The 26,129-nt window shown below is 43.9% G+C and overlaps 1 protein-coding gene across 4 annotated transcripts; it reads right to left on the bottom strand.

Annotated features, from left to right (window-relative positions):
* Positions 1 to 1,311: 1,311 nt before the first annotated feature.
* On the bottom strand, positions 1,312 to 15,440 carry myh7ba (myosin, heavy chain 7B, cardiac muscle, beta a). 4 transcript variants are annotated; one of them, XM_026349218.1, is made up of 44 exons: positions 15,362 to 15,440; positions 14,874 to 15,036; positions 14,320 to 14,423; positions 14,042 to 14,185; positions 13,664 to 13,820; positions 13,536 to 13,563; positions 13,111 to 13,207; positions 12,512 to 12,535; positions 12,283 to 12,375; positions 12,117 to 12,180; positions 11,923 to 12,021; positions 11,729 to 11,832; positions 11,493 to 11,631; positions 11,266 to 11,384; positions 10,986 to 11,135; positions 10,681 to 10,851; positions 10,421 to 10,600; positions 10,210 to 10,342; positions 10,054 to 10,130; positions 9,657 to 9,744; positions 9,442 to 9,559; positions 9,190 to 9,313; positions 8,817 to 8,953; positions 6,947 to 7,202; positions 6,608 to 6,850; positions 6,250 to 6,426; positions 6,004 to 6,149; positions 5,813 to 5,903; positions 5,340 to 5,729; positions 5,117 to 5,243; positions 4,920 to 5,038; positions 4,607 to 4,803; positions 4,344 to 4,527; positions 4,007 to 4,172; positions 3,774 to 3,898; positions 3,577 to 3,692; positions 3,289 to 3,481; positions 2,983 to 3,186; positions 2,704 to 2,829; positions 2,306 to 2,476; positions 2,103 to 2,207; positions 1,919 to 2,014; positions 1,668 to 1,802; positions 1,312 to 1,416 (listed from the first exon to the last, which is right to left on the bottom strand). In XM_026349218.1, the coding sequence occupies exons 2-44, from the start codon at positions 14,968 to 14,970 to the stop codon at positions 1,405 to 1,407; spliced, it is 5,826 nt and encodes a 1,941-aa protein (XP_026205003.1). In that variant the 5' UTR covers positions 14,971 to 15,036; positions 15,362 to 15,440; the 3' UTR covers positions 1,312 to 1,404. The 4 variants fall into 4 exon arrangements, with proteins under 4 accessions (XP_026205003.1, XP_026205005.1, XP_026205004.1 ...); XM_026349220.1 differs by having other exon boundaries at positions 10,054 to 10,127; XM_026349219.1 differs by having other exon boundaries at positions 15,392 to 15,408.
* Positions 15,441 to 26,129: the final 10,689 nt, after the last annotated feature.

The raw sequence follows: 26,129 nt of genomic DNA, 5'->3' as shown, positions 1-26,129 counted from the left end.
ATGGCCTGAATGTGCAGCAGTTTTGTGAACGACGAAGACGCAGACCTGAGAAATAAATGAGCTACCTCATATTTTGTCCTAACACCAGACAGATCAAACCACGTCAAAGGACAGGTGTACAGATTTACTCCCAGCATGTCATGAGTCATAATACATGTTCATGTGAATGTATAAGGGCATTTGTACAATGGCCCCTGATCCTATGAGTTACTAGTGCTTATGCCTCCAAGGTATGCAAACACACTTTTACACTTTTGAAGCCTTTTATTTGCTCAATAGCTAATCAGCCAGAAATGTTTTCTTATTTTCTAGCTTTCGTTCAGCATGTCTTAAATCTCTTGATGGGTGTGTGCACACACTTTGAATTTGTTCATCTTCTGTGCTTTGCTGTGAAGTTAATGCAAGTACACTTTATAAGTGCTTTTGTCTTACAAACTCTCAGTTACTTCGCTGGATGCCTGAAATAACTGCTCTGGCTTCCTGATAACGTTCACACAGGGTACTTCTGCAGTGGTGTTAGGTTTTTAAGTACTGATTGTGTATCAAATTGACCATAACCCTCTTATAAAAACCCAAATTCATTTTTTAAAACCACTATATAAACAATCCCCTGACTTCTCTAGCTTTATAATCTGAAGTTCAGAAAGAATTGGTTCTTCATAGTTAGGCTGTATATGGTGTGATACTCCTAGTAGGCCTTAGATTTCATTGGTTCATTAGTTTGCATAGGAAGCGGTGAAATGTTATCCTCTTTGCCAATCACATGCTGCATAGTGTTAAATATAACACAATTTATCTTTTATGTTAGATCCCTGATAATTTGACTTTTAACTTGCTTTGTGTTTTTGTGTAATGTTTGGCATGATGAGGATATTGGACATAATAAATCAAATATGATTGTATCTCAGCTCATCAGGATCAAATGCATTTATGGACATTTTGTTGAAAAGAACAACCATTAATGATGCTGACAGCGGATAATATGGTATAATATCAATATCAGTAATTAATTTAAAAAAAATACTGTTTTTGCATTTGCTTTAGCAAATCCACCTCTGTATGCTTCACTCTTAATCTTTTTGTTTTCCTGATTGACCATCCAGCAAAGGAGAACATTCTATTACAAGCACTTCTGTAGCCAACTTTCATGCTCACGGTAATCCTCTACTGCTGGTATTAAACTTAATTTTCCTTATTTAACAGCTGTTTGTCAAATTATAATATAATAAATTCTTTAGACCTTCTTTTTCGACTTCTGTCTGTATCCCATATATATATATATAATGGAAAAAAAATAATAAATCAGTCATATTTAAAGGTTCAAAAGTTTTTATTCGGGTGCATCCACACAGTCAAGCACAGCTGTTGCAGCTGGCTAGCTGTGCTATGTTTGCTCTCACTGCATCACTCAGCAAGCTGAAATACACAAGACAGTTGTTTATTAGCAACCACATACACAGGATCATAGAGTTACTTGCGAGTGCACTAGAGATCACATGAGAGAGTTATGTGAGGTCATCTTCAACCGAGGATTACATCCAGACTCTTCTAAGATTAGTCCGAGTTATAAAGGCGGCTGGCTAATTTTAATACATTCTTCCAAAGGTCATTCAATTTCTGTAGCATATTGTAATATGAAAAGTATTACATGAATGTAGTCTACCAACCTTGGTTCCCTGGTCGCGGGTGCGCGCACGGAGCTTATTGACCTGCGATTCTGCCATATCAGCCCTCTCCTCTGCATCGTCGAGCTCATGCTGCAGCTTTTTGTACTTTGTCAGGTTGGTGTTGGCCTGCTCCTCCTGCAGGGAGGATACCAAGAAAACTATTTATTGCAAACTGACTTTTGTAAATAATATTAAGATGATTGTCAATCATTGGCAGCAAACTAATACCAGACAGCTGACAGTGAACTCACCGCTTCTTCAGCCTGTCTCTTGTAACCTTTCACCTTGGCCTGCAGTTTATCGATGAGGTCCTGCAGGCGAACCAAGTTCTTCTTGTCTTCCTCAGCCTGCATAAAGCAGCAGATTGAGCTCTCCATGGGTTTTACAATATCGAAGCATATTCTATATCAGACCACAGCAGCAGCTGCAGCTTACCTGGTAGGAGAGCTCTTTGATTTTCCTCTCATACTTGCGTACTCCCTTCTGATACTCTTGGCTCTTCTTTTGCTCAGATTCCAGTTCATTCTCCAGTTCTTTGACCTACAAGGAGGATGAGCAAACAGACAGTCAACGCATCGACCATTACAGCGGCAGTGTTATCAGGATGTTCAGATAGGATAGTGAACACCAGCTCTTACCCTGGCCTCTAACTTTTGGACCTGCTTCTTGCCCCCTTTGAGGGCAATCTGCTCAGCCTCATCCAGACGCATCTGCAGATCCTTTATGGTCTGCTCCATGTTCTTCTTCATCCTCTCCAGATGGGCGCTGGTGTCCTGTTCCTTCTTCAGCTCCTCTGCCATCATGGCTGCCTACAAATATGAAAGATCAGTGTTAAAGAGGCATTAAATATCCTCCAAATGGCACCAGCAGGAGCAACAGTCAATAGGCCTCTGGCGTAGATGTTTATTTAGGAAGTAAGTAGGGTCTCCATCAGAACCTATGTGGATATATTGTGAGTTATCTAGTAGTATATGTAAATATTGTGTACACTGGTGTTTTTAATAAGAAACAAAACTCGTTTTTTTCGGGGTCTCACATCAGTAATGGCCTTTTTGGCCTTCTCCTCTGCATTGCGGCACTCCTGCACAGCATCGTCCACCTCATTCGACAGCATGGACAGATCGCTCTCAAGCTTCTTCTTCTGGTTGATCAGCCCAGTGTTCTGGAGCAGGAAAGGTCATTGGAAAACTCACGTCACAATTTAGCTCTCAGTTTATTTGGTTTTAAATATAAACCAAACAAACATGCACAAGATTAACTAGCCTGAGGAAATGAGTGACAATCCTTTGATAAGCGAGTGGCTGCATTTTCCTACCTGAGAGTGCAACAGGTTGACTCTCTCAGTGGCTTCGAGCAGCTCATGCTCGGCTAGTTTGCGTGAACGGTCGTTCTGCTCCAGCAGAGCCCTGAGCTCCTCCACCTCAGCAGCCAGCAGGTTGTTTCGGCGCTCGGTCACCGCCACCTGCTCCTTCAGCTCCTCGTTTTGATGAATGGTCTCATCCAGCTCCAGCTGAACATCCTGGCGTAACAGATCATCAGAAGAGAGGTGAGTGACCTGATGCACACGCAATCAACCTGAGGCATCGGACAACTTCACCAGCTGCCTGCTGTACGGTCTCACCTTGATCTGGACCTGGAGGTTTCTCAGGAGTTTCTGGGACTCTGAGGCCTGCCTGTTTGCATGGTTCAGCTGCACCTCCATCTCATTGAGGTCACCCTCCATCTTCTTCCTCAGGCGCACTGCCTCGTTGCGAGACTTAGCCTCGGCATCCAAGGTGGCCTGCATAGACTCCAGTGTTCGCTGGTGGTTCCGGCTAGAAAAATGATAATAGGGTAGAAATTGTAGCAGGTCAGATTTAATTATAAACATGGTGTAAAATGGGATGATGAGGGTACCAATAAACCGTACCGAAGGTTGTCAATTTCCTCATCCTTCTCTGCCAGCTTGCGGTCAACGTCAGCCTTGATCTGGTTAAGCTCCAGCTGGATCCGGAGAGTTTTGCTCTCTTCGTGCTCTAAGGTACCCTGAGAGACAGACACGCTCCAGCTGTTCACTCAGGAATATCCCAAAGAGGAGGAAATGACAAGGCTTAGCAAAATCCTTACTTCAGCTTCTTCTAGTGCAGCTTGAATCTCACTTTTCTCAATCTCCAGACCCTTCTTCATCTTCTCCAGCTCATGGATGGTCTTTGCTCCCTGACTGATTTGATCAGATAGGTCAGCGATCTCCTCTAGGGAAGCAGAGATGGCCAAGTAATTAACAGTATATTTCATAAACTGCAACTTCCTATTAAGCAACTCTCTCATCTGTGCATAACCAGAGACACAACAGCATGTACCTTGGAGGTTCTTGTTCTCTCTCTTAATGGTCTCCAGATGATCCAGGGTCTCCTCGTAGGAGTTCTTCAGTTTGAAGAGCTCAGTGCTCAGGCTGCGAGACTCTTTCTGAGAGCTCTCCAGCTCTGACTGGCACTCTTCATACTTCTGTTTCCACTCTGCCAGCACCTGGAGGAAACAACGAGACACATTTTTGCAGTGAAAGTCCTGACCTGGCCTTGTGAGTACACAATCCTACCAATACATCAAGCGAGAAGACAGATGCATATATAAACTGTTATTCATTGCATTAATGAGGATGGTTTCCCTTGAACAAGAGCAGTGTGCAACCAGCGATACCTTGTCAAAGTTGCGTTGCTTCTTGTCGAGGGCAGCAGCTGCAGCATTAGAACGCTCCAGGTCGATGACCAGGTCCTCGATTTCTGTCTGGAGACGGTGCTTAGTCTTCTCCAGAGAGGAGCACTTGGCATTGGATGCCTCCACTGTTTCCTCAGCCTCCTGCAGCCGTGTCACCAGTTTCTTCCTGATAAGAGGCAAAACAAATTTCAGAAGACCGTCCTGCACCATCAGATTCTGTAACTGTTTAAGTAGATCTCACTTACTTGGCTTCCTCCAGCTCCTCGGTCCTCTGGATGGCATCAGTTTCATACTTTGTTCTCCACTGAGCCACCTCGGCGTTGGCCTTGGACAGAGCTCTCTGCAGCTCAGCCTTGGTTTCCTGCTCCTCTTCATACTGCTCTCTCAGAAGATCACAGTCATGTCTAGATGACTGCAGTGCATGGGCAAGGGTGTTCTTAGCCTTAAGAGACCAATCAGGGAGGTAGAAAAAAAGTCAGTTAACCTGAAAGAATTTTTAATTAATTCCCTATGAATTCTGAGTATAGCAATCCGTGACTGATGCCAGGAGGAGCTGACCTTATTCTCCTCCTCCAGCTGTTTCTTGAGCTCCTCGACATTCTGGCTGAAGGAGTTCTTGGCACGCTGGAGCTGGGAGACCATAGATTCTCGCTCTTCAAGCTTCCTGCCCACCTCGGCTACACAGGATAGAAAGATATTTGTGTTGCTAACCAGTCTGTGAAATCTGTTTAACTGATAAAGTCAAAGGTCCTCACCGCTCTCGGCCTGAGCACGGGCTTTTTGGGTGTTGGTTTCATTGAGCTGCCTCTGGAGCTCTTCAACCTTGGCTTTAGCTTCATTCATTTGGTCTTCATACAGGCGGCACATCTTCTCTGAAGTAGCCTGCAGACGGGAAATGGAAACCTTAGTTTTTCACCTAGTAGGTCCCATCTTACGTTAAATCTCTCAGTGTGGTCGTCGTTCATCTACTATATGCACCTTGCCCTTGGAGAGCTGCTCCACAGTAGAGGCCAAATCGTCAGCTTCCATCTTTGCCTCACTCCTCTCCTTCTCCAGCTTCTGCTTGACTCTCTGTAGGCTGTCTATCTGCTCGCTCAGCTCCGCAACGCTGTCAGCATGCTTCTTCCGTAAGGCGGCTGTTGTAGCCTCATGGTGCAGCATGGCCTCCTCCAGATCTCGGCGCAGCTTCAGAAAGTCTGCCTCTCTCTTCTTATTGATCTCAATCTGGGTGGAGGTGGCCCCCCCAGCCTCCTCCAGCCGCTCACTCAGCTCCTCCAACTCACGCGCCACATCGCCGCGCTGCTTCTCCACTTTAGCCCTACAAGCCCGGTCGGCCTCCAGCTCCTCCTCCAGCTCCTCAGTGCGAGCCTGGAGGAAAATTACTGGTTCATTACTTTGTCAAGGTGATGTCTCATTACCAGTCTGTTAGAGGTCAGGAGACTAATTGTCACCTGTAGCTCTTTTATCTTCTTCTGGAGCTGATTGACAATGGCTTGCTCATCTTCGATCCTTGTGCTCATCTGATTCATTTCAAAGTCTTTCCTGGTAAAAAAAAAAAAAAAGGTAATGATCATTCGTAACTACTTCTCAACAGCTTCAGAGTAAAGAAGATGTTTTTCTGTGAACATATGATAACTCTCACTTTTTCATCTTCTCTTCAAGTTGCTGCTTGTCGTTCTCCAGGTCCATGACAGACTCCAAAGAAAGTTTCAGATCTCCCTCCAGCTTACGTCTGACCCGTTCCAGGTCCATACGCAGCTTCTTCTCTTGTTCCAGTGAGCCCTCCAGCTGATTGAAAGTGTTACATATTGTAATATATTGTCCCACGTGGGCTGAATGATATGAACATATGTTTTTATATGCTTATATGGGCAATAAATCAACTCACATCATCCACTTGTTGCTCCAACTTTGCCTTGGCTTTGGTCAGAGTGTTGACTTTGTCTTCCTCTGCCTGCAGGTCATCCAGAGTCTGCTGGTGGGCCTCTTGGAGAGCCTTCTTCTCCTTGGTGAGCTTCAGTATGGTTTCATCTAAAGCTGACATCTCCTCAATGAGATTCTTCACCTGTGAGCCAGGTGAAAGAAAGAAACATGTCACTTATTACATTAGAAATCAAAAGCATAAATACTTTTCTTTTTTCCACCTGCACGCTCAGTACAGCTCCTCGAATGCCTTGTGGATATCTCTTTGGCCTTTCAGTGCCCTCTAGAGGCAACTTGTTGCTCTCCTTTTCGGCTCTCCTCACCTTGTTCTCAGTGGCGTGTTTCTCCTTTTCCACTTTAGCCAAGGTGATCTCCAGGTCGTCTATGTCTTTCTTCAGCTCAGCACACTCATCCTCAAGCTTGCGTTTCTTAGCGAGCAAATTAGAGCTCATCTCCTCTTCGTCCTCAAGCCTCTCCAGGAGTTCCTTCACTTTAGCCTCCAGCTGGATCTTAGTTTTGATGAGCAGATCACAGCGGTCCTCCGCATCTGCTAGATTGTCCTGCTCCTTTATGATAGAGGAGAAAAAAACATGCATCCAGTGTATTCCCACATTATTACAGTCTTTCTAAAACCCAAATCTATGACTAAAAGTAGCACTTACTGCCTGCAGCTGAAGAGAAAGGTCATTCTTCTCTTGGATCAGGCTGACCTGCCTCTCTTCTAGCTCTTTACGCTTGACCTCAGATTTCTCCAGAGCTTCCTTCAGCTTGGCCAGTTCCTCTTTCAAAGAGACCAGCTCCTTCTCTGTGGCGGCGCTCTTCAGCAGGGGTTTGATTTTGAAGAAGAGCTTCATCCAGGGCCAGTGCTTGACTGCATTGAAGGCCCGGATGTTCCACTGGATGATCATCAGAGCTTCCCTGAAAATAGGAATGCATAAATGAATGGCAACTTTGAGAGGGCACATAATAAGAACCAGCAAATCCCAAGAAGTGTTTCTTGTAGCCCAGGGGTTACTTAAGTAAATAAGTTAATTACTTATTATTAACTCTATATTAAATATGATTTGATTGATTATTAATTAATATATATATTGACTTGTTGGTGAACTCTACCACTTGAATGTCATAAGAGAACACAGAGGTCTAAATGGCTATAGCTAAAAATCATGGATAAATGGTTCAAACTAATAAAAACAAATTAATAAAGAGTTAAAATACCTAAAATATACTTCAAAGTAAAATATAAATAGTAGACCTATTACTATAACTACTATAATTAAAAGTAAAGGATAAATGGTTTAAAAGATAGCGAATACCTACATCAAAACATCGAGCTTCCACCACTACAAAATGTACAAGTACAAGTCATAATTTATTCAAATGAACAAATACAGAACTTGACTGACAGTTGCACTGATGAAGGCGTATTTGCTTTTGCTGTGGGGATAAGTGTGAAAAAAAAAGATTTGGAACCACAGATATAGAGCACATGGCACTTTAAGACCAGTACGACTGAAGCTGAGAGCAAGTATATTGAGAGAAGGTCAGCAAGATTTATCCTGGACTTCCCCTTTATTTATTTAGTTACTTCTCCTTGGTGCTTGATTTTTGGCACTAATCCTGCGACTACCTCCTCTCTTGTGTCTAATCATACGCCAAAGGGATGCAATTTGAAATCATACACCTAATGCTGCTTTTGATGTTTCACGACTGTGACCAAACAGGGCGACTAGATTGATTTAGTCTCAGTATGATGGCGTCTCACAGCCCTAAATATGGACCCACAACACACTGGTCAAGGACTTCCTATCAGTGTTTAGAGGGTGAGTTTGAGTGAGCATGCACACGTAGGGGTGGGAGGTCACTCGGTGAGGGTGGGGGAGATGATTGCATTTTTGACGTGACTCCATGCCAAGTGCCTCTCAAAGGTGAGCGTCTGTGTTTATTTAGAAACTAAAGCCCTCTGTCCAACAGCCAGCTTTAATCCTCTGTCACCCTCCACATATCCCACCAATGCACCCACTTAGAAGAGCAGGCGCCGCGGACAAAAGGGGCCAGGGGCCACTGGGCATCCAGGGAGGAGGCCGAGAGTTGTATTTTTAGGGAGGGCCCAAGCAGCTGTCACTTGACACATGTCGCCACCTGGCTCTGAGGACACCGTCAGCATTGTTTAATTTAGAGAGAGAGGACGGAGAGAATGGCCGGAGACCTGCAGGAGTGGTGTGTTTGAGAGGGATGGGGGCCCTTATTAACAGGAGAGCCACACACATGCCTGGTAAACATGAAAGGGCAAGCACACGCCTCACACACGCCGATAACACTGCCCTTGCATGCCACGCATACTAGAGCGAGGGAGTGAACACTAAGGTATAGTGTATCACGAGCTGAAAAGCTTGTGGCCGATCATGTTGCAGCTGAACCTGTTCAGAGAAGCAACTGGCGCTGGAGTTGTTTTTTCTACGCTCACGTTTTCACCTTCCCAAGACACAAGGCTCAAAGGCTTTTGTGGAAAAAATGTATTTTAACGTTTACCTCCTTTCTGTCATCTTTGCCAACTCTAGCCTCATGATTTTGCCACGAGCAGCTGCCTGAAGCAATGTCAGGACTTTGGCCAAACGCTCGTCCCTCAGTTCCTCGAGGTGACCCAGCAGGCCCGCTTTAAAGAACACCTACAGTGCAGGGGGAGAGCAAACAAAGCTAAAGTAGTAAGTAAGAACCCTAACCAAATAAATGAATTGATGGAAACTGAGGATATACTGTTTAATAAATATGTTTGATTCCAATTAAAAGTCTTGTATTTCAAATCTTACACAAGCCTTCTCTAAAGATAAAAGATATTTTAAACATTAAAAACGATCAAATTCATTAAGTAGAGAATGACTCCACACAAACTGCTGCCTTCTACCTTTGTGTGTCCAAATCTGTATTGGTTGTGGTCTATATCCAGGGAGGCCAGCAGCTTCTCTGCAGCTTTCCTGCTGTCCACAAACGTATCATCTGGGATGGCGTGGGGGTTCAGGATGCGATAGCTGAACAAATTAATAAGTGAAAGAAGAATTAAAGGACGCTTTGGGACTACCGACTCACTGAGGCTGAAAGTAACAATGATGGTATCCAAAAAGTGCCTTTCCTGTACAGTACGTCTGGTTTGTCTTACCGCTGTTTGAACTCCGCATAAAGGATGCGGTTGGGAAACCCCTTTCTGCAGATCCTGATGCCTTCCAACACACCGTTACAGCGTAGCTGATGGAGCACCAGGAATGCATCCATGACCCCTGCACAGAGCAGGTTTCAATAACAATTAAGACCCCATCACTTTGTTAATGATAATTTGAGAAGTGCTGTGTGGTGATGTTTGCTCTGTGCATTAACCTGGAGTCTTGGTCTCATTGGGGATGATGCAGCGAACAAAGTGAGGCTGGGTGCTGCGGAGGTTGGTCATCAGCTTGTTCAGATTCTCCTGCAGGAATAAGTGAGTAAAATAAGTAAAACCAAATACTTTGATTATTTACTTATTGCAGAACATTATTATAGAACCTTAATGCAACACATTTTATCCCACAAAACCATGTGTTCCACATGTTGTCCTCGATGTAAATGAGAGAGGAGCCAGCACAGACTTAAAGTGATGTTCATGTGATCATTGCCCTAAACATCACTGCAAGTCTTAACTGCCTCCGTCCCCGCTATCCACTGACGCCCATCTAAAACACAGAATGATCTCTGTCTACATTCACATGCTCTATCTTAACAGTGATGTCAGTCTCACCTTATGAAGCTGAGACACCGTCTGGAAAGAAGCTGCCTTCTTCCTCTTTTCCTTGCCACCAGGTTTTGGGTCAGCTGCTGTGCGGTAATTAGCAGTTAATAATTTGACCATCTTAAGATGTGCTGTAGTCTTCTGTCACGACCCCGTGTACTGTACCTGAGTCTGAGCCTATGTAGTTCTCGTACAGAGCAGCTAGCAGCTTGTTGGCAGACTTTTGGAAACATGCCACCACTGTCTCGTTCAGTGGGTCTTTGTTCTTGTCCAGCCAGCCAATGATGTTGTACGGTACCTGTGAAAAATATGATGCATTTAAAAACTACTGCCTTTGGATTGTATTGTTTCCTGCCTCTCGTTGGAACACGCTTACCACTCCAGCGTAGTGCACCAGCTCAAAGTGGGTCTCATACTTTCGCTTCTTGTCTGGCCGTGGCTTTTGGAAGTTGGGTGACTTGCCAATGTGATTATCATATAGCTTGGCTTTAAAGCTGCTGTCTGTGGCCTTCGGGAACATGCACTCCTCTTCGAGGATGGACATGATGCCCAGAGGCTGGCGGAAGAGCAGCGTGTTAGTTGGAGAAGGGTTATGATTCATGATTCAGCTTAGTGTGAATACGGGTCTTTGTTTACCTTTTCAATGAGGTCAATGCAAGCTTGAAGATCCAATCCGAAATCGATGAAGGTCCATTCAATGCCCTCCCTCTTGTACTCCTCTTGCTCCAGGATGAACATGTGGTGGTTGAAAAACTGTTGCAGTTTCTCATTTGTGAAGTTGATGCACAGCTGCTCGAAGCTGTTGAGCTGCGATGAAAGCATCAAAATTGAACGGCACACTAAACCAGACCGCATGTGAACTCGTCCTGCAGTGTTGCTATTTCACCAACGTAAGAAAAGAGCGAGCAGCGTGAAAATATCACACACACAGATCAACTTACCTCAAAGATCTCAAACCCAGCGATGTCCAGCACTCCTATGAAGTACTGGCGAGGCAGGGAGGTGTACAGCGTCCTGTTGATACGTCCCACGAGCCATTTAAACATTCGGTCATATGTGGCTTTGGCCAGAGCACCAACGGCATAGTTAACCTGCAGCACCAGCACAAACACAAGAGGTCCAGCTGTCATTCACATAGGCGGCAACATAGTCATTTGCCAGACGCTTTTATCCAAAGCGATAATGTTTATAGATTTGTTGTCCAGTTGTGCCTCATTTTACCTGCTCAACATTCTGTCCTTTCACCACGTACTCGTTCCCCACCTTCACCCTCGGGTGGAGGAGGCCTTTGATGAGGTCGGCTGAACTGACTCCCATCAGGTATGAGGCCTTGTCTGCACCTGCTCACCAAACAAGGCAAGAACGAAACAAAAGAATCACAGTGAATCACAAGCCTGCTCTTAAATCTGTCGTCGCTTCTGTTCAAATGTTACGGTGCCGGTTCCTACTTTCAGTGCCGTCGGCCTCCGCCTGCTCCTCGCGCTGCTTTTGCTTGAATTTCATGTTGCCAAAGTGCATGATGGCTCCAACTATTTTATAGCAGCCATACTTTTCATCAGGCAGGAACCCGAGGATGTCCATGGCCCGCTGTAGAGAGGACAAGATGATTTTATCTGCTCAGTGCTCTGTACTCAGAGGCAGTTCAATTCCTCTTCCTATAGATATAGATATAGATAGTTCTTACATCAGTACCCATCAGCTCCTGTCCGTCATCCAAGTTCTCCACAGTAGTGACCCCCTGGGAGCAGAAGTGGTAATCGTACGGGTTGGAGGACACCAGCAGCATGTCTGAAAGAAAATTTCCACTGGATGATGTGTGTTGTATTCAGTCATGCAGCAGAATGTAATCAACTATCCAGAGCAGCCAGAAGGACAAACCTAACAGTTCTGGTTTCTTCTGCGACATGATCTGGTAGTAGATGTGGTAGCTCCTCTCACCCGGCTGCTGAAATATCACTCTGGATTTTTCCAGAAGATCTGCAGACCACAAGAGGTGTGACATGTTCACATTCAACATTAAACACAAAGAGGAATCTGTGGTGTTAAAAGACAGCGTGCGATCGATAACTCACAAATATCGATATCAGCTGAGGCCAGTTTGCCAGTAGGTCCAAAGTGGATCCTGATGAACTTGCCCTGTGGGAAACATGGGAGGCACAAGAATGTTAGGATTAGGAACCTTAAATCCATTTGAGTTTGTTTACAATATATTAGACAGGGGGAACTCCAGGTACTTACAAAACGGGATGAATTGTCATTCCTTAGAGTTTTAGCATTACCAAACGCCTCCATGGCGGGATTCGCCTCAATGATCTGATCCTCCAGAGTCCCCTAGGACAGAAAATTAAAAGTACAATGTAAAGATGGCCATTATTCACATTATTTATCATTAATATTTGTTTGCAATTCAAGGTTTATTTTTTTATTTGCTGTTAAGCACGTTAATCTTTCTGTAACTCTGACTCACCCCTGTTTTAGTGGCAGGACCTTGCTGCAAAAAAAGAAGGTGAGAAGCCTGTGAGTGTAATATTTTCTCAAGTGGGATTGAATAATACTTTCACAACCAAAGGGGAACATCATGACCAGCTGGAAAATTAGAGACTTGGTTGTTAAAGCTGTAGTAAAACCAATGGCCACCGTGTTTTGTATGATGAAGTGTGGGGAACACAGGGGAAAAATGAGCATGAAACAAAACAGTAAAGTCAAATATCAAAAATCAAAGCAAAGCGAAAAGATTTTGAGCCAAAAATAATGAAACTGCATGGAAAGGGAAAAGAAAATGGTTCAAAAATCAGTGAGGAAGCAAAGTAGAGTGACTGGAAATGGCTACATGAGGGTAAAGGACTCAGACATGAATGTAATCAGTTCTCACATTCACCACTTTGACAGTGACTGAGGAAAATGTATGGACACAGTTTAAAGGGAAAGCATTTAAGGAATCCTGGGACCAAAAAAAAAAAAAAAAAAGAAGAAGAAAAAAAATGAAGAAAATAAAAAAAATACAGCAAAAAAGCTTTAAAAAGGGAAGGTGGGGAACAAAAATATGGGTTGCCACTTCAGCCTTACTCCTTTTTTAGCAGTTGTTTCCCCAAGAGCTGCCACAATGGCAAAATACTGAATGACACGTTTCGTGTTGACAGTTTTGCCAGCACCGGATTCTCCGCTACAGGATTGTGAAAAATGAAAAATGTACATAAAAGTGCATAAAAGTGTGCATACAACAAGTACAGTAAAAAAAAAAAACTGTTCACAAATCTGGTACAGGTGTACAAGTGTAAATCCAAACCATTACACTGCACGCAACGAGACAGAAGGAAAAAGAAAAAAGCGAGGAAGATATTATAGTCAAAGCCAAAAACTAAAAAGGAGGAAATAAACTTGAAAAGGTGACTGTGTGGGCTGTGTGGAGATACATACAAAATGTCTATTTCATCTCCAATTTGTGCCTTGAAACACAGCAAATAAATTATTTTGAAGCAGGTAATACTCACGTGATGAGCATGGACTGATTTTCTCGATCTGAGGAACAGAAAATAAATGTGTGTCTTAATATGATCTTTGTATTTTACAGCATGAATATGCTTGTTTGAATTCAACATTTAAGAGTGTGTGCACTCACTGCGCAGCATGTCATTGTAGGCGTTATCTGCGATGGAGTAGATGTGCGGCGGAGCCTCAGAGCGGCGTTTGCCTTTGTAGGCAGCGACCACAGGGGCGGTGTAGACGGGAAGCCATTTGTATGGATTCACGGTCACACAGAAAAGCCCGGAGTAGGTCTGAGATAAGAAGAGGGCATGGCATAAGATTAGCTGGCTATGAGCCACCACTTTAAACCAAAATGATTAGTTCTGCTACTGACAGAGTCGTGTCTCAAACTTACAGTTCACCTAGATCGAATTACTGGGTTTAGTAATTTAATATTAGTAATTATGTCTCTTAAGGGAACATGGAAACATGGAATAGGGGAAGTACCACCAGTCCATAATGAGACACTCACATAGATCATCCAGGCAGAGTAGCGTCGGCGGAGGTTGTACAGCACAGAGGCCTCATTGAGGTGTGTCAGCATGGCCATGTCTTCGATCATGTCATACTTAGGAGGATTCATCTGCTGGATGTCACCGTCCTTTACTGTCAAAGTCTGCAACGACGAACACAGGCAGACATGAGGAGGGGATCACACCACTGTACTGAACATGTGCAGTGGTTTGTTTTTTTATAAAGGTTGAGTTGAATTTTATTCAGCAGACAGTGGAAGGAGGGATGGACACTTACCTTCCCATCTTTGGTCTCAACAATGACTTTGTCTCCCCGATGCTCCTTGATTTCGATCTCAATGTATGCCTCTTTTTCATCAGGGATCCAGGCTCGCTTCTTACCTAACAGTACAGCACAGAGGTGTGTACTTAGTGAGGGTGTTGGAAAATTGCAAAGCTGACCAAAACCCAGAGGCTGACAGAGAATATATTAAAAACCGAGGAGCTAGAGAATAGTTTATTTCATTAATTTCTTATTGTAGTAACAATACTGATCATTATATACAGAAGTTACAATGAAGTGAAAATGATAGAAAACTGTGGCATTTGACTATCAGAAATGAAAAGAAATAAATACAATAATTCAGGAAGATTTATCTTATATAATATTGTATTATTTATCCTGCTTTTTTGACGTGTTCCAACTCTTTTTTTACTAACTACCTGTGGATTTGAGCGGATATAAATTTAATACTGCATTTAAAAGCTATTAATGCAAGTTCTGATATGAATATTTTAATGTGATGCGCCCTATAAGGTTTGGTTTCTTTCGAGTGTCCTTATTAGGCCTACCGTCAAAAGCGACGGTCTGCGCCGTCAGCTGCTCCAGTTCAGATTTGCGTAAAAACGAAGCAGCCTCACCGAACTCCTTAACGTCAAAGCGCGACATGGTGGGAACTCGTCGCCGGCCCCCAGACCCGGACGCACCAGCGAGACAGACGAGTTGTGGGACTTCCTTTGTAAGAAAACAAAGTTTTGCGTTAGGGTCAGTGGTTGTGAATATCTTACAGCTGTTTTAGTTTCTTCCCTTATTGATGAAAACAGTACGTGGCGAAGGCAACAATGCCTGTGCGCAAAGAACGCAAATCCACTGTCTCCAAATGACAACAACAACAACAACAAACAAAAAAAAAAAAAATATAGAAACCCAATTCGTTTTAACTGACACGTGTCAGCCAAAGTAAACAGTATTAGTTTAATGCTGTAAATGAAATCAATACTCTAGAAGACGCTTTAAAGTGCAGCCGAGCCGCGCGTAAAATGCGCAATGAGCAACCTACCAAACAAAAGGCAAAAAGATGTCCACTGACCTCAGGGCGACCACACGAAATAACAGCTTGGTGAGATGTGCCCTGCTTTATACTGTGTTCCTCAAGGTCACGGTCAGTGGACATTTGTCCCTCATTAGCATATGCCACCTCCTCCGACGCCTATTGGTGCTGAGCGCTTGTCTCAATTGACACAAAAGGAAAGCTACGTTTTTGTCATTGTGCTAAACCCAAGCCGGCTATTTTTGTATCCCAGTTATTTTATGCACTGTACACACAGCGAGGGAGTGGGAGAGAGTTGCATTAGGAGCATCCCTGCAGAGGGGAATTTTTTCACTACATAGATTCTGAAGGGCAGTGCATCATTGCCTCTACAAGGACAAGGATTTGTGTCCACACCTTGCAACAAAACCTGAAAATTGAATCTTATATTCACAGTGTAACCACAAAGTTACAACCTTAGACAGGACAATGGTACTTCTTAGTATGTGTAGAATTTAGTTATTGCTTTTATTCACCCTCAAACTCCTGATAAAACGCACATGAACTTTACCCCCTTGAAGCAACTTTGATGCTTATGAGCTCATGTTGGCCTCCGAGTAGTAGTCTTGCCGCTTTTGTCGTGTTAAGTGCCAACAGAGATGTTTGCCATTGTGTGTGGCCACAGAGGATGGAGCCATAGAAGAGATTATTTCAGGAGCTGTGTGGCATTAAACATGCTACTATAAATACACAATATTATATTAATAGCGAGAAACATGGCGCGTGGCTCCTACCAGAAACATAAGTGGCTCATGTAAGAATATGAAAACAAATTAGAGACAAATCGGTCAATAGATGTGATGATAAATCTTCCATTTAATTTTAGTTTTTTAGATAGTTTCTTCATAGCTGTAGCCAGAACCATCCAGAACCATAGCACCTTGGGCCTCCCATTTAAAAAAAGTGTCCTGTAACTGTTCACTTTGCAGCGTGTTGTGTATCTTGTCGTCGCATGCAGTTAGTTTTATTTTGCGTATCCAGTAAATCTGGCAAACACATTGCGCCTCTCACACTCTGGCTCTACCAGATCTGACCTTCAGAGCAAGGGGAGAGGTTGGTGCCTGGTATGAGAGCAGGGTGACAGTGCAGCATGGGGGGGGGGGGGAGGGAAAGGGGACCACAGTTTCTCAGAATAGACAAAGCCAGAGTCCAGCATTCCTGATAGGGAGATTGACTGTTAACTGTTGGCGGCGTTTAATTTAACAAAAGCCGAGCAGATAAGCCGAAGAGGGCCTTCTACTTTTAACAGAAGCGGTGTAACATTTACAAACCCTGAGAGGTGATTAGCCTACTTGTAATATGGCAGAGTGGGTGTGCTCGCTTTACCCTCCACGCACACGGGCACAGGAAAACACAAACACCTAAATGAATGTCTTAACGTGAGGGGCGGCCATCTTTGTTGATGTCGCTATCTGTTGCCGTGGCAGACTGAGAGGTGTCGCTGTGATGGCTCAAACTTTCTTGGGCATCAGTTAGATAGAGCGGGCCTGAGCTATTCTGGGACAAGAGGCTCTTCAGAGAGGCAGAGACTGGTTTATGTACGATGTCACTTGGTGCACCATTTGAAAAGTTGGCATGCTGATAACACATGAGGAGGAGATGAATCCCCAGTCCCCAGAGCTGCTGGCTTTAAATAAGTCCGCATACTCCGGCATGTAAACACACACAAACACATAGTGAAGCGCATGCTGTGTTCGTCGTCCACCAGCACATCTCTCTGCACTGCTATAGTGCAGCGCACTGCAACAGCTGACTCCTCAGACCAGCAGCTCTCCTTACGTCCCCAGTGTTCCTCAAAATCATTTAGACCCTAATGTGGCCAGGCCCATTAATTCTCATGTTTTGATAATTGGACATTTGGCCAGCTTTAAATTACCTTCCACCTTCCCCCGTTCAGCTGTAGGCCTCAGCTCCAAAATGTTGGAACAGAGTCCACAGTCAAGTGAGGAACTGACATTTTGGGCATTTTAATCTGGGGGTCGGTCACAGTTGTTTTAGATCATCATGCACCGAATGCCGGCAGGCTTAGGTAGTGGGATGCAGAGAGATTGGGAGCTATGACTGCACTCATCCTCACCAGCATTTAATCACACACATCACGGTCACATGTCTGCAGGTTGGACTGTTCATCAGAAATAATGCTGCCAAAAGAGGTTTACTGATGTTTGCTTCATGAATGAGACAATGCAGAGATCTATAAGTGTTGTCTGCTTTCTTGCAGTTTGTTTTTACTTGTTTATTCTTGATTTCAGGCACTTTAAGATGCATTTCATGTATGTAAGGGGGCACATCTATACATGTATGTCTGTCCATCATTATTGTTTCAGTTGTATCTCGTGAAAACTCCCAGTAAACCAAAATCTCGGAATCTGTATGTGCGTAGTTTCAGTAAAACAGAAAAAAAGATTACTATACGTGTTCTTTTTTTGTACATTTTGTGTCATGGTTTTCTAAACTGCTCTGTTAGGTGTTTCAGTGCTACATAACACGTGCTTGGTTGCTTTAGAAAGCAAATATTAAGATACCTATTTTGCACGAAAGCAGTAACCTAAAAATGGGCAGTGAAGCAGCGTTTCATTTTGGATCAAAGCATTCATCGCTGGTGGATATTTCTGTAATCGCCTCGTGCCTGCCCACAATGCGTTGCAGCAACTGTGGGCTCAGGTCTTAGCCATTGGTTCATCAGTGGAGACGGGCTGACGCGTGGCACAAACACACTCTAAAGCCTCAATTACTCCTCCACACTCGCTCCAAGCCCCTGACATCCAACTATACACTCGGGCAACAATAACACACAGCAGAGTTAATCAGTCTTTTAGCGAGCCATTTGTGGGCTTGATACCTCAGCTATTAGCCTCTGGCTCCAGACAATACCTCGTCTTTCATTGTACTAAGTTGTGGTCTGGGTCAGTGGGCCCGGCCAGCCCTGCCCTCAGTATGCATGGCAGCCCTCAGCTGTCTTTCTATTTCAGGGGCATGGAGGCATACCTCAGACCAGCTGGGGCATCAGAAACAATGGGCATGCTGCCTTATCCAAACACAGGCTCGCAGACAATGTGACGCACTCCAGGATCCCAGTGAGAGCCCGGACACAACGCACTCCTGCCCAATAAAGCAGAAGCAAAGGGTTAACAAGGCTGCACACTTAAATACATCACTCAGGAGCTCAAAGGCTTCCTTCAAACACACAATGATGAACAATCCCACTGCAAGGAGAGGTTACGTTTGTTGTGTGTGTGTGATGTGTAGCGATGGACACAAGTGCAATGTGGAGAATAAATACACCTCCAATACAGTTGAACCTCTTTTCTTCGCTGCTGGGTTGCTTTTCAAGCTGATACACATCTTTCTAATGCAATAAATGGTTTGTACTTAATGTTACCATGATGTAATACAAAACTGACTTTCAAGAGAGAAAGGCATTCATAGATTAAATGTGATCACATACAGTAGACAGATTTAGATTTTACATTTTATTTACCCCCTTCTTTTACCGCCACGTCACTATTGTCACACACAGTTGTATCACATTTGAAATGATAAATGCGATCACATGTTAGCCTTGTGAATTTGCGTTCAACATCACACCTATACAGCAGAGTTCACACAAAGAGACCCTTCCATGTCGTTAATCTTGTGTATTTAGGTTCCAGTGACTTCAGTCGCTCTGCTTGACTTTAAATAGACTTGGAAGGGAAACCTGTCTAGCTGCCTGGAAAGACCTTCAGTTTGTGACCTACAGCATCTCACTGTCAGAATAGACATAGCTTCACTTAATTTACTGTCAATCCCATGGGGGTCTGTTAGAGACATCCAGGGATGCAGGTGGCATCGTTCGGCCTCTGACCGTAATTGCTGTTCAGACAGAACTGCTGTCACAATGAGAGGCATTTCAGTGAACCGCATGTTGGCTCTTTCACAGTTTACACAGGACCTCGTATATTTCCTTTATACACACGTGCACATGCAATCAAGCATACACCAAAATGCACCTCTGCCAGGGATGACAGCGTCACCTGTCACACATATCAACTGCTCCAACAAATGTGTTACGTCATGAAGAAGTGATTTCAATCAGTTTACTGGGTTGCTGGGCAGAAATCGAGCAAAGGGGCACAGATCACTCAGGAGAAATATGACATGAAGCAGAGAAATGAATCCAACTCAACAGGGATCAGAGCTCTGTAGTAGAAGATGGTGTGATTAGAAAGTATATATGTTTGATGTTATCTTTCTAATAAGCCATACATCATATCAGCAACCTGATAAATGGCACTGACAATACTTATTCTAACACATTATGGGAATATGTCTTTAATTTATGATGTCCTCTATCGTCTTAGTAGTTTTGAAATAAATAAAAAATCACAACACCAACTTGTTGTTCTTCTTCTTTTCCTGGAGGCTCCTTCAGTTGTTGTTTCTTTTCATGGGTTCATGTTTTCGTCTCTGTATTCATTCTGCTGCCACCATAATGAGTCATCAGGAATTAGCCTGTTTCTGAAGCAGCCATACAAGCTGCAGCGGTGTCCCTGTGCTTCACAGATGAGCTTATATGTGGTCTGGATCACGAGCAGATCCTTTCTTCTTCCACACTGTGGCCTTTCCACCTCTCCTAGAGGTCTTGGTCTCTTCTTTGTAAAAACTTTGTTACATGAATTGTGATACCTACACACCTGCTCATTTTTTTTTAATTTGTCACTGAAATAAACTATAGTTTGGGTTTTTGTTCACAACTTTCACAAAATGTTTCTGTCGTCAGGCTTTGTTTTCCTTAGCTGATCTGTATATGTTGCTCAGTTCACCAGTGGTTTCTTTCTTTTTCAGGAGAGTCTATTGGCTATTTGGTTGTATTGGCTGTCTTTAATGCCTCTAGTCGTCATGACGATTTATTCTTTCTCAACAACAATTAAAGTCTTGAGAAATAAAATGCAAGGCTTAAACCAGAAAGCCGTCATTTGGAGCTCAGCATGTCCTCCTCACATGCAAAATAATGTCGACTATCACAAACTTTCAAGAACGTTGGATATGATATGGGCCTTCATTGTGTTGTCTCTGTATGATGTCAACTTGTCTGTGACTTTATGAACGATGTAGCCTCAATAAAAATCATTCTTGGACTCTGGGTGTCAAAACAACAAACGAAACCAAAATTACAGCTCACGTTGTGATGTTCATGAGTGCAGCCTAAAATATAAAAATGTTTCAACCCTGCTTTTAGGCACAAGCAGCTCACATATGCCAAAGTTAATGTGGGTTTAAATTCAGCAAGTCATCACATGTCACTCCATTTTTAATCTATTTATATGCAGTGTTTCTTTTATTTGTGTGAGAGCTCAGCTTGACTTAAGTTCTTGTTTTTTAACAGGCAGAGGGCATCGGCCTCAATCCCACCTACAGCCTCCTCCCCAGGCCTTTAAGAGATCCTGCCAACATTTAACAGCTAGTCGCAGCTATGTGGGGCCCCAGGACACTGGGCGGTAAGAAACTGAAGCAGGAGCAGGTGAAGAGAGTCCTGAGGGAAAGCCCTGTGCCGCTGCTTCGCTCTCTGAGACATAACAGAAGGATCAGCTTGGCATTCAGAGAAGTGCTACTTCCCGGCAGCATGCCAGACACTTGGACAGCTGGCACCGTGTGTGTGTGTGTCTCAATTTGCTTCTTCTCTCACACTGCATTTAGCGCACAATACGACAGTGTGTTAGCAATCTGTTGTCATTTCCTAATTAGCAGTACCAGAATAGTGTGAACATCAGAAGCTGGATTGTCAGGAGTCTTCTTACCTTTTTGTGTAGAGAGGCACATATTTGTTCAGAGATTTTGACAAGTGCTGCATGTCAAGATTGAAAGCATTGGAAATGTGAAGCAATTTTGCCCTTTTGGTGGAAGTTGCTACGATCCTGAGCAATACTACCCTCTGTTGCCACAGAGCTTTAATCACACGTTCCTGCTTTCTTGGAAATGTTCGTGTTACATAGCATTTACAGCAACAGTATTTTAGTCTCAAAGTATATCTTTGTATTTATTTATTCTTACTATGGCATTTACACAATATGTTCTGTAATAACAGTGAAGCTTTAAAAATGTACAACTTAAAACTGCATTAAAGTCACTATTAAAATATCCTACTGTATAATGTAGGTGATTTATTGTGGAAATGGGAAGTCACCAACGAGGAATTATTTGACAAGCATGAAGAGCTAACATCTCCAGATGAAAGAAAAGTGCAAAATATAAAATTGTGATTTTATAGTGTAAGGATATTTGTAGTTTGTATAGATGTATGTATTACTCTGGTTTTAACTCTAGCTGGTCACATATAATTTTTTTTCTGTACATGTGGTAATAATATATAAAACGTGTGTTCAGCAATTAGTTTTTTTTATGTAGACAAATGTTTTATTGAATAAATGAAAACTGCTTTACTGTGCTTTATTTGTTTTTTTTCCTAGTAGCTAAATGTGTGTGTTTATTTTACAAAATCACCTTGTTTCTAGCTTTAGAAAATCTTCACGGAGCAGCTAGTTTTTCTTTTAAACAATCATTTGCTTGCTCACCTGTGGTGGTGTTTGGTGGCCGGCCCAGGTAATAACTGTCACACGAACCTGTTTCAGTAATAAAAAAACAGTTGCTGAGTTGAACTTCACTCTACTCTTTCCCTCTCCCTTTTGTAGTGCTGCCACTTCACCAGCAGAGAGAGCCATGCTCCTAAATGTCACCGATTTGAATCCTTTCACATGTGGTCCTTTCAGTCTGAGAGGAAACACAAAAGGAACCTTATGAGTGAACTGCACCTTGCAAACAGCTGGTTGTGCTGTATGGTTTCTCAACAGGAACAAACAAAAGTCCCATAAAAAAAATAAAAAAAACTTTCTAAAAGGATTAAATCAACTTATAAAGTCAGTGTCAGACTCAGGTAAACAGTACAACAATACTATTTGAGTGACTGTGTTCACTTATAGAATAAAGGTCATTCCACCTAAACTGTGGTGTTTCTCTATGTTTCTCAATGACAGGAAGGGGCTATCTCATAGGAAGTGGAAGTAGGAGCGTCTCTCCCTCTCTCTCTCTCTCACACACACACACAAAAACACACACATATACACTCCCCCCGTGGTTGTCCACTCGCCTGCCCATCCTGTAGTTGTGAGCAGTGTGAGCCAGGAACACCCCCTCTCCACAGGGTTATGGCTGCCTGCTAGTATTTTGGTAATCGTCATCCTCCCTGACCTGCTGGCCCGATACTGGCGCCAGGAGTCTCCAAGCCTCCCCTCCACCTCCCCAAGCTGACTACCCCCAACCCCTCGGATAATTCAGACCAGCTGTTGCAAGGTGCCTTGCCTACTCCCAGCCACTGCACACTCACACTTGCCTCTGCTACAGCCTTGAGTTTGTCTTAGGGGAAGAGGGCCTAGCTGTGGGCTTTTTTGGAGGCCTCTCAGTCTCTGCATGGGGTCTCAATGGTGCATAAAATAAATCCAAGTCAATCACAGGCCTGGTTCTTGCTCTGCAACAAATCAGCACTGTGTCTGGATTTGATGTTGCAATATGGAAACACACATTCTGTGAGTATTTTGTGGTGGCAGGGAGTCAAATGCTGATATTTGCTTTCCCAGTCCTTCAGTGTCACTGACCTGAATTTCTCTCATTCCTCCAACAGTTATAGTCCTAATAAAGTGGAATGTGTGTCACTGTGAAATGCGAGTCGGAGACAGAACTGACTTTTGTGTGCCTCCGCAGAACCATCTCTTCATTGGAGTCACATGAAGAGCATGTGCATCCTCAACGATCAAGTGATTCTGCGAGGGGATTGAGAGTTATTGCCAAAGAATGTTTGACGAGGAGGACGAGACAGAAGAAGGCCTTGATTTGCCACTGATAATTTTTCTCCTGGGTTCCATTTGTGCAGCAGGAAAGGAAGCCTTTTCTCAGTGCAGTTGTGGGTCTCTTCTTTTGTATATTTGAGTGTTTTTGGCATTTGGGGGCTCTGGGTAAAGCAAGGTGCCTCTCTGTCTGTGGCCTAACCACAGTGGGACTTTAGACTAAGACAGGGGGAACCCAAAGCTTTTGATCACCACTCCAAAGCTCTCAGCAATGCTGAGTAATGGCCCACGAGTGAACTGCGTACATATGTGTGTGTGTGTGTGACGGAGGTTTGGATTGTTTTTTTCCACAGTGGAGGTGGTGGTAGTGGTGTGCTTGCCTTGTAGAACAGCAGTAGATGGCCCAATAGAGGCGGGGGCTTGGTACAAAGAGCTGTTCTGGTGGAACTATGGAAGAACATAGTTCATGCTGCTTTGGGATTTCCTGCCTTTGCCCTGGCTATCCGCCCCCCCCCCCCCGCCACCCCCTCGCCTGTCTACCCGCTCAGTTCTCGACGCCCTTCAGCAGTATGGAAACTGCTCAGACAGTATTTCAGCTAGAGATGAAGCAACTGATTTCATGAAATGGACTGCAGGGATCATGGGGCGAGAGATTCAGTGTTGATCCAGACTTTTGCAATCAGGTTTTAATAATTTCCAGTTCCTGCCTTAATCTGTCCACCCACAGGCTTTTGTGCAGATGAATAGTTTTGACTGTGCACAGTGTCTCATTTCTGTCTCTCCCATTGACATGCAACATATCTGGATGGTGTTATCTACACTCTTATCATCCGCAACTGGAATCCACATTACTTCGTCTTGACATTGTCCATGTGAATAGAAGCACAAGACAGACACACCAGTGTTGCCTGTTTTAAATGTAGAAAGGACAGGTGCGTTACCATTTGCCTGCCCTCAGACATATCGCGTGGGTGTCAAAGAGGAGGACGGGGGGGATGAGAGGGTCTGGGTTTAAACCTTCTCTTCCAGGGCTTTGATCTTAGGTGTCAGTGGCGGAGCTAGGGGACATGTGTCACTCATTAACAGCGTGGTGAGAGTGTGCTGGCTTGCAGGTCTCCCTAGCATGGAGCAGCATGCTGTGAAAATGGCTGCTCATGGGGTGTTCCTGCTAATAAACCCTGAGGGTGGCGTCAAAGCTTGGAGTGGGGAAGTAAAAAAAAAAAAAAAAAAAAAAACACACAGGAGAGAGAAGAGGTGGTGCAGGTCTCTTTAATAACTGCCTACGTGTTGAGCATCGCTTTCATTACTCTTTGTGGTGCTCACACTTAAAGAAAACTGATAACACAGGAAGTTGAATAGACGATTTCATTGAAAAGCTCTGCTGCCAGCACTCACTGTCTTGGGGGAGGAGGGAAATGGAAACCAGATGTCTGAGATCCACCGTGAATATGTCAAAGCGCTCAGACTATGTCAGTTCCTCCATATCCCATTGGTGGACTGAATCTTTTCTGCACTGTCATCAGTAATGTCTATAATGCTCTTTCCCTGTGGACATCTCGTACAGTCTTGGCTGCAGCTACGACCTGGAGACTCTGGGAAAGAAGCGTCGCTGTTCCAGAAGATGTTTTTTTTTTCTGTTCCTTAGGTTTCAGACCTCACCACATTCCTCAAATTTCAGGGTAACTTCCCATATCCCAAGGCTCACTCGGGTGGCAAATCTCTCAACGCTCCTTTGTGGATAGATTGCTTTCTCTTGCTTGAGAAAATAACAAGCTATAGAGTAATGACTTAACAAGCAACAGGATAATGGCTTCAACATGTGCAGGACTGTGTGTGTGTGTGAGTCTGTGTGCGTGCATAGATTTGGGATTGCGCTAGTGCTTGCTTACTGGCCTGTGTGTGTCTATTGTTTGGGAACCAACTGTGCACAATCAACTGGCTCTGTGTTTGGTTGAAGTTGTTTGAAAGCTGGACCACAGATGAATAGACTGCTCTCCTCCAGGTCTGGAGCCTCGGAGCCTTTGGGGAATCAGCAGCGTCACAATGACAGGGACGGCCTTGTGGGGTGTCGATGGGAGTGCCGGGTGTTTTCCATCACAACCAGCTGCTGAGTAGGCCTCCCACACAGCAGAACACTCTGCAGTGCGTTCACCTACGTTTGTGTGTTTGTATCGGAGGATGCTGAAGACGGCGTAAAAGCATCTGCAGTGATTAATGAGAATAAGACAGCTGCTCTATGTAATTTCTGTGTGTGTGCATGAAGTACACTGTTGCTGTTTACTATCTGTAAAAGTGTTTTCAAGCCATACATCTGTTCCTGGGGCACCGTGCCTCAAGTTTTAACATTCTTTGATCTTCATTGGAACAAATGGGACAGCTGAGGCTCCAACAGTGACAATCCAAACTTCTATTATTGCTCCAAACATGCCCTCTAACACGCCAGTGTGGCTTTGAACACTGTGAACCTGTGAGACTATTCATGGGAAATAATATGCTACAGACTCTGTCATGACTCAATTAGCAATCCTTTTCCTGTCAGTGATATTCATGTGTGCGACACAGATATGTCACAGCATGATCTGGCTTGCCCGAGTACTGTGTTTCTACCTTTTCACACACAGCCTATCTTCAGCAAATCAAAACCATGTAAACTAAGAAACAAGTGGGTAACAATCAGGTTCCCAGCCCCCGCCTCATGCTGTTTACACACTATTACACAGCGACATGTCCTGACAGGTGGGCACAAATCTACATTACCTCTTTCATAATACTCTGTCAAAGCCTCCGGCGGCAGCTTAACGTCCTTTTGCACCTTGTCTGGGAAAATATGCTCAGGTGCATTCCGCTGTAGCAAATAGATAATATTGTCTCCAAAGTCAGGTGGAGCGGAGTCGTGATGTTTTATATGGACTGTGACT

The sequence above is a fragment of the Anabas testudineus genome, chromosome 5 (assembly GCF_900324465.2).
Source record: "Anabas testudineus chromosome 5, fAnaTes1.2, whole genome shotgun sequence".
Taxonomy (NCBI): domain Eukaryota; kingdom Metazoa; phylum Chordata; class Actinopteri; order Anabantiformes; family Anabantidae; genus Anabas; species Anabas testudineus.
The sequence above is the reverse complement of the archived record's forward strand: the minus strand, read 5'-3'. Positions and strand labels throughout refer to the sequence as shown.